Raw genomic sequence first — 14,354 nt, 5'->3', positions numbered from 1 at the left:
TGTACAAATGAGGAAACTGAGGCACAGAGAAGTTATATAACTTGTCCTAAGTCATCAAGCTAGTAAGAAGCAGAGCTGGAATTTGAACTCAGTTCTGACTCTAAAGCCTGTGTTTAACCTGAATGAAAAAAAAAGTGGGGGGTGGGGGGGGTTTTTAAAACATCTGTTACTTTAACCGTAATTTTGAGAGCACTAAATATAGAAATACCTTTTCAAACTTCATCTACACATCTGGGAAAGCCTCTATGAGAATTATATTTTCTCTTTTTATTTATTTATTTATTTATTTCTCTTTTTATTTATTTTTTCCTTAATCATCTCCCATGATAAATATTTAATTAGCCTATGGTCATTGAGACTTTAGAGATTTTAAAAGATATTGCAGGAAAATCAGTAAAAATGATGGAGGAAGGACACCTGAAAATTCATCCCTCCATAGAAGCAACAATAACAATAACAACAACAACAACAACAACAAATCTGGCAAAAATGGTCAGAATCAACTTTTTCGGAACTCTGGACATTTAACCAACAGGCTTGCAGCAAATTGGGGAGCAATTTATTCAAGGAAAACAAATTAATTTCTGTGAGAACAATGAGATCTGTGTTGCTTGAACTTGTCCTTGACCTTTGCTCTCCATGCCAGTGGTAGCCTTGAAAAACAGCCCACATCCCTGGTACCAGGAGGAGCAGCATGGACTGGGAGGTCCTTCAAAGCCTCATTCCCAAAGAACTGTCATTGTTTTACATGTCTGGTGGTCCCCTGGAAGACCTCACTTGAAAGGCTTGCCTTTGACCTGACTGAGAGCTGTCTAGTGAGAAAAGCCTCTCCTCAGGTGGCATTTTTGGAAAACATTTTCAAGCAAATATTTTAACATGGCGGTTGCATGAGGCAATGGATAACAGTTCGGGGCAAAAAACAGCCCAACCGGAAAGCTTAAAAAGAAAAGCTGAGGAATGAGATGTCCACAGAGACTTTGAAATGTTCCAATGTATTCCTGGGAAACTGGAAGACCACAAGACATATTCCTGGGAATCTAGGAAAATAACTGTTAGCATTAATAAATGAGTTCAGCAAGGTTGTAGGATATAAGATCAATATTATTTCTACACACCAGCAATGAGTAATCCAAAAATGAAATCATGAAAACAATTCCATGTGTAACAGCATCAAAACAAATAAAATACTTAGGGAAAAACTTAACCAAGTAAGTGCAAGATTCACACTGAAAATTACAAAACTGTTGAAAGAAACTGAGGAAGATCTAAATAAATAGAAAGACATGCTGGATTCATGGACTGGAAGATAATCTGATTAAAATTTCACTACTTCCCAAATCGACCTATGGTTCCACTGCAATTCCTATCAAAATCCCAGCTGACTTCTTTCCAGAAATTGCCAAGCTAATTCTAAAATTCATATGGCAATTCAAGGAAACAGAATAACCAAAACAATGTTGGTAAAGAACAAAGTGGGAGGACTCACACATCCTGGTTTCAAAACTCAGTTCAAAGCGACTGCAATCACAGTGTGCTACTGGAATAAGAACAGACATGTAAATCATTGGAACAGAATTGATAGTATAGAAATAAACCCTCATATTTATGGTCTATTGATTTTCAACAAGGGTGCCAAAACAATTCAATGTGGAAAGAACAGTCTTTCCAAATGATGCTGGGACAACTGTACATCCACACACAAAATAATGAAGCTGGACTCCTGCACGTCACACCATGCAAGAAAATTAACTCCAAATGGATCAACTATCCAAATGTAAGAGCTAAGGCTGTAAAACTCTTAGAAGAAAACACAGGAGTAAGTCTTTATGACCTTGCATTAGACAACAGTTTCTTAGATATGATACCAGAAGCACAAACAACCAAAGGAAAAATAGATGAATTGGATTTTATAAAAATGAAAAAGTTTGTGCTTCAAAGGACACTATCAAGAAAGTGAAAAAACATATAGAATGGGAGAAAATACTACAGGTGGGAAGAATAAGATGCAGTTGGGAGAAGAAAAGTATAGTAGTTGCTAGGTGTGACAATCTCAAAATTTTGAACTCTTACAAATAAAACAGCCACCCTAAATCACCCCAAAGGACAGACCCAAGTTAGTTTTGGTTTTAGCGTTTATGCCTTTCTAAATCTGAGAAGCTGCCAGGATTCTAGTACACAGCAAAAAGTGACGACAACACCCTGAAGTGTGTAAGCTTTTGTGTGTACATAGCTATCGAAAGGAAACCAATGCTAGTTGACTGGGGGAGCCTTAGAGCGGCTCTGTGACCGCAGCTCAATTTGCCTTCATAGTGTGGCCACACCTACCTCATTGATATTCTCAACAATGGGGTAAATAATTCAATAGGGATAAGGCTTTGATTTTCCTCTTATTTTCTCTTAGTGCTTATGTTCTTGGTACAATATTGATGTACCACAGACAAGCCAGCATGTGAATGTCCTCTGTCTGGTTAAGTTATATAGCCTTTCTACATTGTAGAGCCCTTCAGTTTCTAAAATCATGGAGCTTGTATTGTTAGGACCAGTGAAGTGACTAAAAGAATTTTTAAAAATAAGCCATCAGTCTGGACCTGCATAGGTGAATGAAGGAGAAACACTTTAAAGTCAGAAAAAAAAGTAGACTTAACATTTAGGATTATCAACCACTGCTGGTTTTCCATAATATATTTCATTCCTGATTTTATCTGAAAGAGATACGATTACTACCACCATTCAAAAAGTGGTACTTTATTAATTAATAAGCTCTTAGCTCATTTTTGAGGTCAAAATTTCGGATTTCAAATAGACTACCACACTGCTAACTACTTCACCTGATGTTTGTCAATAACATAGAGGCTTCATTCAAGAAACCTACTGACTTATAATTATCTGAAACCCGGTGATGAATCAAGGTTTTGTGGGGCCTGAACCTCATCTACTTTGGGAAATCCTGTCTAATAAAAACATGCACAGTTATGAATACAAAAATCGCTAGGACCCCTCTCAAGACCTTGGAAGGGACCTATGCAAGTGAGGAGCCCTGAAGCCTAAGCTTCATTGAATTCATGATAAATCCGCCTCAGCTGGGGCCCTTTGCCAAACTTATTTAATGCAGGCAACTTATAAACACCCCAGTAATATGTCATCATAGGTAGTAAAATGACTTAACTCGAGGGCGGCATCTTCCCTTGGTGGCTTGCCTTTGGAAAGAGATGCAATAAAGTCTGTATCTCACCATGGCAAATGTTTCCTGAAGCAAATTAGCTTTGTCTATTAGAAAGACTTAGCCCAAAACAAAGACTTAGTATACTGTGACAATCTTTTGAAAGTAACTGTGAATGAGTTTTAGGAGTACAGTACTAATTTATTTCCAACACCAGATAGTTTTGATTCCTTCACTACCTTTTTCTGTCATTTAAGAGGAACACAAATTCAAAAGGAACAAGTTGGTGCCTCTTCCATTACAAATCTTTTCTAACCGACCACCCATTGTCTACTTCATCACCCCCCTCCTCACCTTGTTACCCTGCTGCACAGATGCTAGAATGGCTCTCATATATGTTTTCCCATCAACATCCATCTTTCTCCTTCCAGGATGAAAGCTTCTTGGGGACAAAGTCCCTGCCCTATGCGTCTTTGTATCCCCAGCACTTGGTACAGTGCTGACACACAGTGGGCATGGCACTCAGTGAATGTTTCTGAAGGAGTTCATTAATTTTTAAACTGGGATTTATTTATTTATTTCCACAAGGTATTTTCCTGTGTTGCCTACATAACTATAGTGAAACTCTGATTCTTATAAGGAACTCTTGGTGTTATAGGATGTTTAGGAAACGAGGTGAGTTTAAGACGTTGTATTGACGCTACTAAAACCTCCTGGTGAAGGGACCTCATGAGCCTGCTCTCCGGTGTGCTGGCAAAAGACAAACTGACCCTCGGTGCTCTCTCCCCAAGGTAGGCATCAGCACACTAACAAGGAAAAGGAAGGAGGCCGCTAAAGATAGGCATCTGCAGGAATTGCTAATCCAGCTCCAGACACAGCCTCAGCACCTGCATTAACCCAAAATGAACTGTGTGAAACTGGATTTCTGAACCACAAGACAGGTAAGAGAGTCTTTTCCAAAGCCAGGTGTAGAAGAGCTCTTTACCTTGAGTCTAAAATCGCCTTCGGGCCATTGAACGTACCCACTCTCATTTCCTTGGGTCATGAGAAATCACAGAATTTTTGAGCTGAAAGGGTGTAAAACCCACACTCCTTACTGAAGACTAGTCAGCAAAGAAAGTATATTGAATTAGGCTACAGCAATGTATTTTCTTTGTATTTCTCACACTACAGCTGAACACAAACAACGTCTTTTTCCACACCTCAAAGCTTCCTATTGGCCACAGATAATTCACTTCAGAGATATATGCTGTTTGAAAAATAATGTTCTGGGTGGCTGGGGAGAGCCCTGTGGTGGGCGTTCAGGAATTCTTTCTGCTTTACCATTTAAAAGAGCTAATAATGGTTGGGGAAGCACCCACACCTTTTGCTCGCTGACGAATTCGGTGCTAAACTTAGCTCTTTGCAGCTCTGTGTTGCATACATTTTAAGCAGTTAGGAACTTTGCACATGAGCAGGAATCAAAGTGAAATTCAAAAGTGGAACTTCATGGACCATTCGCATATTGGAGAGACATCAGTGGGATTCCATGACAATGCTAATTTGAGTGTTTTTGCTTGGTGCCTTTTATTGCCCGTGCCAAAGATCAGTACTATGGAAAGCAGAGCGTTTCATATATATGAGTTAAACAAGTCTCTTGGCCTCTTTGTGCCTTAGTTTCCTCATTTGAAAAAAAAAAAAAAAAAATGGCTCTCAAGACATACTTTCCAGAATTCATACTGGGCTTACACCCAGCTAACCAATAACTGCATGATGCTTTTACACACAGTTTTTTACACGTATTCATCTTCGATTTCACTTACAACTTGCGTAAAAACTGCATTCCATGCCAGGCCTGAAACGTTCCAAAGCTCAGTTCTGTGAGTAAATTGCAACTAAGATTTCTACAAAAAAAGACACAAGCAAAAGAAGAAGAAAAATATATATTCTTTCAGAACATTTATCCTTTGGCAATAATTCTAATTTATATATGATGAAACATAACAACACTACTCCCTCCATACACTAAAGAAATCTCACTGTGGAAGACATTATGATTTACACTTTCATGATTATATATGTGGTGCATTAGATACAAAATAGTAAATGCTCATTAAATACTTGTGTTAAGTGATCTTTATTTCTCTAGAAAGGCAGCACTATTGACATTTTGGGCTGGATAATTCTTTGCTGTGGGAGGCTCTCCTGTACACTGTTGGATGTTTAGTAGCATCTCTGGCCTCTGTCCACTAGATGCCAGTAGCATGTACAGTTCTGACGAGCAAAAATGTCTCCAGACACTACCAGATGTCACCTGTGTGCAAAATCACCCTGGTTGAGAACCACTGCTCTATAATGATTCACTCTGATCTGTGTAATAATTCTCACACTAATCTTTGCTAGAGACAAAAAGGATTTGCTACAAAATTTTAGTAGTAATTTTAATCATATTTCAAAATGAGTAACAAATTAATTTTATAAAAAATTAAGCTTTACAAAAATTCCAAATATAATGAAGTTATACTTGTAACTTACATAAACTGCACAAAAGGTAGTGGTTCAAATGTACGTCTTTCGATAGACTGTATTTTATTGCAGGATAAATCTCTAGGAAAAGTAAAAGGAAAATATTGCCTCAATTAGCTATTAGATATCTAATTAGTAGGAATAACTAGTAGACTTTAGAATGATAATAATAAATAAGAAGCTTTGGTCTAAACTCCAAACCTTAGGAATTATTACTTGAACCTTCCAGAGCCCCTAACCCTGCCTTCACCTCTCTTAAGAGTCTCACCTTCAGGATCTTCATAAATTAAATATACAACTATGGATCTTGATAGATTTTGGAGGTAATCTTTCCCAAGAGCAGAAGCATTGATTAGATTCCACCTTTCGTGGTCTCACCAAATTCTGGATTATGAGCTCAAAGTTTTTATCTCTATATATCATTATAATTTCCAATATTAAAAGGAATATTCTTATATTTACACACCTCCCAGTATAGTTCTGTTTTTCTAGGTCAATTCATTACCAGAAGAAATAAAAGATACCCTTTCACACAACTTGAAAGGAAGTTACTTCTCTCATTAATATGTAACTTTAATTCAGTATTACACTTTCTATCATATTGACTTTTATTCGAAAATACCTACTCTTGACTATAGCTGACTATCTTATTTCCATTGATTCCAGCTTAGTCTCTCATTTCACCTGGATGGGTATAACTGTCTTCTGACTGGTGTTTCCATCTCTACCCTCTCCCTTTCTAAGCCATCCTCCACGCGATCACCAGATTAACCCTCCGGAAGTGGTTCTCAAATATCAGCATCACTTGTGAACTTATTGAAGATACAAATACTCAGCCCTACTCTGGACCTCTTGAATCAGTAACTATGGGGGTGGAGCCTGTGTTTTCACAAGCCCTCCAAGTGGTCGGTTCTGTTGCAGGCTAAAGCTTGTCCTAAAGCACTGCTGTGGTAACATGGTAGCTTGACATGTTATCCTTGGCTTGGCCTCCAAAGCCCTAGATGATCTGGCTCTAATCTCCTACTCTTCCCACTTGTACTCTACAGGTACTCAGAGTATTTTTCCTGTGTTTTGCCTTTCTCCCACTTTCCTTTTGCAAGCTTATTCTTCCCAAGTTGTCTGTCATTGATACCCAATGGCCCTTCGAGGTCCCGTTTAAACAGCATTGCTCTAGTAACATCTTCCCGGATCCAATTTGAAGTCTTTTTCCCCTCTTTTGTGCTCCAATACCAACTTATAGCTCTCATTGCCCATATTCATTTCTTTCTTTAAATATAGCTATTTTTGCAACCCATGTCCTCTGAGCATAAACTCCTTCAAAGTATGGACTAGATCCTGCTTATGTGCATCGTCTATCATGTTTAAAGCCTACGTGCGGACATAAAGCAAACTCAAATATTTATAAAATCAACAAATAGCTGGGGAGTGGATAGAAGGAGGAAATGACTGTTTTAAAAGAAATGTAGTTTTATTACTTCATGGTGCCTCCACAACCATGTCATTATGGTTTGAGCTTATATGTTTATTTTCCCTGTGAGATCATGAGTTGCTAAAAGGAGTCCTGTCTTACCCATCTTCGTGTTTACAACACTAGGCGTAGTGCTGATTAGCATATTCTTTTTTCGCTTTCTTATTGATTGGCTTTTTTTTTTTTTTAAAGAATGAGAGTACTTACGCTAACCTGAAATAATCAGATGATAAAGTATTACATAGTAGAAGTAATGAAGGGCCTATTCCACTGTGCAGTTATCTTATTTGTTTTTCTCCAAACTGTGTAAGGTTTGGAGCCCAGATGGCAGAGAAGAGACTAATATAAAGGTGATTGCCCCTTAAGGCTTGGAAGGTTTGATCATTAAAAGAACTATTTTTAGGGTCATGTGAGGCTCTTTATACCCACTTCCCTTAAGCCTTTTATATTTGCAAGAAGAATCTATTTGCTAAAGAGGATCATTAATTGGCTTAATAAGGATTAATGACATACACAGCTTTGGATGCCATGGACAAAGGACAAAAACTGAGCTTTTATAGCAAAAAACACAGTTATCTCCTTATCCCTAAATAAAGGAAATACGAGTCGGGCAAGCATTTCCTCTTTGATAAAGAAGCTGGAGAGGGAATTCCCTGGCGGTCCAGGGGTTAGGACTCGGCGCTTCCACTGCTGGGGACCTGGGTTCAATCCCTGGTCAGGGAACTAAGATCCCGCAAGTCGTGTGGCGTGGCCCAAAAAACAAAACAAACAAACAAACAAAAAACAGAAAAAAAAAGGCTGGAGAGATTTTTGTTAGGGGCATTTCTGATATGCTTATTTAGTGTAAACATTTCTAAATATACCACTTAACCATCATCTTAAACATTCTTAATATTGGTATCACAATTCCTGCATCGAAATCCTTAACAACAGTTTGTTCTTTTGGTAACTTAATGTGTTCTTGACAATACTGATTTTTTTTTTCAGATTTTTTTTTTTGTGATGTGGACCATTTTTAAAGTCTTTATTGAATTTGTTACAATATTGCTTCTTTTTTTTTATGTTTTGGTTTTTTGGCCATGAGGCATGTGGGATCTTAGCTCCCTGGCCAGGGATCGAACCCGCACCCCCTGCACTGGAAGGCAAAGTCTTAACCACTAGACCACCAGGGAAGTCCCTTGACAATACTGTTTACATACTTCATCTACTTAAATATTTAATATTTAAATGTTAATTTAATTTAGATTAAATTATCAAAGTTATGAGTTAATGGCATTCATATTAATGTAAGTGTTCTATATTTTCTTGTCCTGTAGGGGACAATTTGAGGTTAACTTTAATTCCTCTCATTTCACTAAACCAACTTTTTCAAACCTTTTCTGTAAAGACCAGATAAGTAAATATTTTAGGCTTTGCAGGCCACATACACTCTCTGTCACATATTTTTCTTCGTGTCTTTTTTTTCCCGTTTACAGCCCTTTAGAAAATCACTTTTAACTTATGGACTGTATAAAAACGGACTGTGGGCCAGATTTGATCCATAGGTCATAAACAAAATATAAATACAGATGGAGAGTATATGAACACTTATGTAACAAGGTTCATATGGGAGTCTATAATTGCTCAGACCTCATTACCACTTTTCCTCTACAACTAAAGTGTATTTTTCTATCTATACCTTGTCTATATAATGAAAAAATTAAAAATGAATAGGAGATATATAGTGCTAGTGATGGGCTGGGACCCTACACAGACTTAAAGAATTGTAGAATTTTATTGCTAGGAGAAACTGAAGAGATTATCTAACTTGAACCCCTTAATTATTTTACAGATAATCTACTTTATAGATAAGAACTCATAAATAAATATGATTAACTTACAAATATCGGAGGGATAGCAAGCCTTCAAAGGAGTCCTTATGTAATTCAGTCAAATAATTTTCACTGAGAATTCTGGAAAATGAAAAGGTTATTTCTGGATCAAACTGCAAAATAACTACAACTATGTACTACATAGGACTAACTCCTATATGTGGAGGAAAGCTGGGTAATGGTGCCACCTAAACAACCTAATTCTTATCTAATTTAGGGATGGTGATTTCTGCTCTGTTTTCATTTAAACCTTCTTTTCACGTCCTCCTTTCTGTCCATCTCTCTCCATCACGCATGTGCACGCGTGCGCACACACACACACACACACACCCACACACACCCACGCCCCACCCACTCTTCCCACCAAATCATATAGTTAATGCCTACTCTCTAGATCACGAAGTCTCTGTTAGAACCCAGCTCTGGGTGGCACCAACGTTGCAGAGCTGCCCTTCCCTCCTCTCTTTCCCCAAACCTTATTGGGAAGTCCCACACACAGCTGTATCAGGGCAAATGAAGCCATCTGATTTTTTCCCGCATTAAAAATTTTTTGAAAACTAAAATGTGCATAAAATATACATAACTGTTCAATAATTCAATTGAACAACTGTTCAACTGTTTAATAATTACAAAACAGACCCCCACGTAATACCATTCATGTCAGGAAAGAATCCTGCCAGCATCCCAGAAGACCCCGTGTGCCCTTTTCCAATCACAACCCTCTCTCTGACTTCCTAGAGGGAACCACTATCCTGACTTTAATAATAATTTCCTTGCTTTTTAAATGTAGTTTTGCCTTTTCTCTATCAGCCATAAACAACACAGTTTAGTCTTGCTTCTTCTTGGACTTTATATAAGTGGAATCATATTATATGTATTATTTTCCACATTGCTTCTTTCATTCAACATTATTTTGTAAAATTATTTTATTTTTGCCTGTAGTATGTAGTGTTGCATGTCCAACTACATGAGGCTTCTGAGTATTTGAAAGTGGCTAATGTGACTGAGTTGAATTTTTAATTTAATTAATTTCAATTATTTTAAAATTAAAATTTTAAAAACTGGTACTCAATGTAATTATTGGAAAATGTTTATGTTAGCAACAATTTGCATATGTGATACTACATTTTTGACTGTAAATTTTATGAAATCTCAATACCGATCAAGTATTTGTAATAAAATTTAGCAACCAAATTGTGATTTCAAAGAGTTAGTATGGGAAAAAAATATAGATTCTCTCATTAATTTTTAGATTGATTACATGTAGATATGATAACACTTTGGATACTTTTAAATACTTAGTATGAAAAAAACACAGAATATCTTATTAATAATGTATATAATGATTACATGTTAAAATGAAAATATTTTGTAAATAAGGGTTAAGTAAAAGATATTAACATTTATTTCATCCGTTTCATTTTACTTGTGTTTTTAAGTGGCTACCAGAAAATTTAAGATTACTTATGTGGCTTGCGTTATGTTTCTGATGAAGTGTATGACTTCTAAGTATGATTATACCACACTTTATTCATTCTACTGTTGGTGTATACTGAGATTTTTCTAGTTTTGATTTATTAAAAACAATACTGCTGGGCTTCCCTGGTGGCGCAGTGGCTGGGAGTCTGCCTGCCAATGCAGGGGACGCGGGTTCGAGCCCTGGTCTGGGAGGATCCCACATGCCACGGAGCGACTGGGCCCGTGAGCCACAATTGCTGAGCCTGCGCGTCTGGAGCCTGTGCTCCGCAACGAGAGAGGCCGCAATAGTGAGAGGCCCGCGCACCGCGACGAAGAGTGGCCCCCGCTTGCCGCAACTGGAGAAAGCCCTCGCACAGAAACGAAGACCCAACTCAGCCATAAATAAATAAATAAATAAATAAAATTTAAACAAAAACAATACTACTTTGAACATTCTTGTATTTGTATCCTGATACATATTTGCCCGAGTTTGTCTAGGATGTAATAGGGATACAAAATTGTTTCCTAAGAAGTTGTGCTATTTCAAGTTGGCAGATTGAAACATGTCAAGTCTCCACCCCTTCAACTTCCACCAAAATCCCTAAGAATGACATAACTAGAATCCCTAGAAAAGATATAACTTAAGAATCACAACCTTAGCTCAATGTGTGGGAGCAGCTCCACAAATGCTCCCTTACCAGAAACGTCCTGGAGCTACTACAGGGTGATCAGTTGGAATAGTGTGGTAGGAGCAGCCTACAGCACACGTCAACCCCACATCTTTCCCCCTTGATCCAGGCAGCAAAAGGTGTCTTCCTCTAGGCAGGAGCAATTGGTGTTAGAAAGGGGGCAAGGTCTCAGAACCCTGGAAGAAAGGTATGCACTCCCTGACTAGCCACCAGAAGGCACCTTCCACCTCTGCCTTATTCTCAGGGGAACCCATTGGGAGTAATAAGCCCCAACAGCTCATTTCACTTCTCCCCTAAAGCTGGGAAACAAACGCAGTAGAATCTCAACTACAAAGATGAATTACACTCAGGAAGGACCAAACAATGTGAGAAAGCCAACTCCATTAAGGACAGAAAACAAAAACAAACATAAGAGCTTATAGCCAATGAATCAGAGTTAACAAAGCACAAGAGGACCTTAGGATAGCACAATTATTACCCTCAGACAGATGTAAGCAGATAGTGCATCCATTAATCAACTCAAGAATATACAAATGAAAAGTGTTGGCAATAATAAAAAATCTCAGTATATGAGAAGCAGAAATGACAGTTAAAAAATAAATTAGGAAACTGAGAGATCCAGCCCATGACTTCTCCAGAATGCAGAATGAAGGGAGCAGGAACGATTCACAGTCAAGCCTGACGCCTGGGTCTGCCAGAGGAATGTTAAGCCCTTTGCTTCCGCTGGTCTCACGATAAAGACTAGGAACATGCTGAGGGGAGGAGGGGGTGGTGTTTTGCACCTGTTTCTTATAGCTGATAAGCAGGAAGGCACATAGCCAGTATCCCAAGAGTGGAGTGAGGGAGTAGTAGAGAGAGTCAGTACAGAAGAAACTCTATAAGACGTCAGAGGTAGGTTTCTCGTGCCTGGAAGAATCCCCTTCCTTGCAGGCGATATTAACAGTGGTACATCCTTCAGGAGCCTTGGGGATCTGAGCACAGGCTATGTTGCCTTGTGAAACTATTTCCACTGAGTTCTGCATTTAAAACCTTCTGCTTTTCACTCACAGTGTCTCTTGGTCACATATTTATATTAATTCCATCTCATAGCTTAATTCCAGCTCATAAATTAATTCTTTACTCATAGCTTATGAGAATTAAAATATTACTACCTGGAAACTCTGCAACTCAGTTATTAAGGTGGTTCATATTATACAGAATATAGTCACACACATTTTTAAAAGATCACTAAAACAAAAACACAAGAGACTTCAATTCCCACAAAGAACTCTTGGAGCCCTGAGCATGCTTCAAAGACCCTGACCTCAATTTGAAATTCACCATGTTAGAAGGACTCGCAGTGATTGTCAGAATACATGTTAGGGGGAATGGTCAACAGATGGTGCTAAGACTGATTGTTTTCTCACCTCTAAGTAGTGGTTTCACATTTCCATGGAAATGATCCAAAAAGAAAAAAACCAAATCAATATGTCCAACGACATTTATGGTAACCCTTTTCATACCTTCAAAGGTAGGAAAAAACTCTACCTCCCCACATCGCATAACCAAACTGTATGTATATACCATAAATGACATACAAACGTCACAGGAAATGATGGTATACGAAAAAAAGCTACACAAAAGTGGAACTCACATGTACTGATTATAACTTTGAACGCTGACAAGGATTCAGGAAGTACAGCAAAGAGATGGGGCTGATCCTCCACTCTTTATGGCACTGTCTTCTCTGATTGGCTGATGCCCATACCAGACTGGTTAGAGTTTGAATATCATGGTAGGACAGGGGGTAACCAAACAGTATGTATTTCAAATTAATGGGGTTTCTTTCTGTGAAGTTGTTTGGATGACAGGATAGTAGAAATTTTAAAAATAACAACGGTAAATTCAGCCTAGAAGTAAAGTTTAGACTGAGAATGAGTCAGTCACCAAAAAATTACCCAAAAAGGAGCTTCAAATAAGCAATAACTCAATAACTGAAATAAAATACATTAATCTGTAGAACTCCAAATATTCATTTTGACGGAGGAAAAAAATTTTAAACTATGGGGAATCAGAGTTAAAGCCAGATCTAAAACTTTCTCACACCATGAAAATATCAAAACCAGGCATGAAGTAACATTTAAGAAAGATCCATGTCTAACTTCTGACCAGGGTTCTGGTCTACGGCAATCTTCTGAATTTCACATTCATTCTTTTTTTTTTTTTTTTTTTTTTTTTTTTTTTTTTTTTTTTTACATTCATTCTTGATTCTGTATTATTGACAATTATCCTTCTCTCCACCTCTGTAACTTCTAGGAAATTGAGAGGGCTCAGGGTTTGTTTGTTTGATTGATTTAACTATATATGTAATGCAAACAATAGGCCTTTCTGGAACTGATTTACTCTGCTTCCCCTGCTTTCTTTCTCTCCAAAGTACTTAGCAATGCTTGAAATTATACCTATCTATTTATTATACTTATATACTTATTTTTACATACTTGTAAACCCCCTGAGAACTGGAATACTGGGGCTGTTTCATTCTTGGGCCTGTAACCCTAGCATGTAAAACAGTTCCTGGCATATAGTAGATACTCAAAAAATATTTATTGAATGAATTCAGAAAGTGACAAGTTATCAACTATCAGATACTTTTACTTAAAACAAATTATCCATTTATTGTCACTCATGAGGATAAGTACAGGAAAAGAAATGTCTTTCTTCTCCCCTACATTTGTGACTCAATCTTTTGAGACAAGAATCCTTTGAGAATTTCAGAAAAGCAATGGTTCTTTTCCCTAAAAAACTGCACTTTCTTGAACACACGCAAAAGTGTGCATGCAATTTCGACTTGTGGATCATCCTTTTAGGGCAGAGGTCTGTGAATAGAGAGGACTGAATCCAGAGTGCCAAACTTGGATGGGAAATAAAATTACATCTCAGTTTTCACAAATCTCTAACTAAAATCAGCACTTCCTTCCATTGTGAATGTAGGCAACAAACCACAGTAGATCAACAGTATAGTTAATTTGGTCCCCAATAGAAATCACAGGTCATTTCATATCACGTATATGCTGCAGATACCTCGAAATATCATTTATTCTCATCACTACCCTGGAGTTATAATATTTATTAGACCTACCACTATATCTTGTTATTTAATGTGTTAAGAGAAGCATATTTATTACTGCCTCACTAATTTTAAAAATATTCTGAAAACTATTTCA

At 37.6% G+C, this 14,354-nt stretch overlaps 1 protein-coding gene across 10 annotated transcripts in view; it reads right to left on the bottom strand.

The window, feature by feature from the left end:
• LOC132358901 (leucine-rich repeat-containing protein 37A-like) overlaps nucleotides 1–14,354 on the bottom strand; it is a 44,602-nt gene that overhangs the window by 21,837 nt on the left and 8,411 nt on the right. For 7 of the 10 annotated variants that reach the window (XM_059912158.1, XM_059912161.1, XM_059912163.1 and 4 more), the window contains 3 exons: nucleotides 9,014–9,085; nucleotides 5,675–5,746; nucleotides 4,963–5,043 (listed from right to left, as the gene is read on the bottom strand). The exons of 2 other annotated variants lie outside the window; for them this stretch is intronic. In XM_059912158.1, the coding sequence (XP_059768141.1) occupies nucleotides 4,963–5,043; nucleotides 5,675–5,746; nucleotides 9,014–9,085 (225 nt within the window). The remainder of the gene's footprint in view (nucleotides 1–4,962; nucleotides 5,044–5,674; nucleotides 5,747–9,013; nucleotides 9,086–14,354) is intronic. One more of the 10 variants, XM_059912155.1, reaches the window with a different exon arrangement.

This window comes from Balaenoptera ricei, unplaced genomic scaffold, assembly GCF_028023285.1.
Source record: "Balaenoptera ricei isolate mBalRic1 unplaced genomic scaffold, mBalRic1.hap2 scaffold_548, whole genome shotgun sequence".
Lineage (NCBI taxonomy): Eukaryota > Metazoa > Chordata > Mammalia > Artiodactyla > Balaenopteridae > Balaenoptera > Balaenoptera ricei.
Note: the sequence above shows the minus strand (reverse complement) of the source record. Positions and strands in the feature narration are given on the sequence as shown.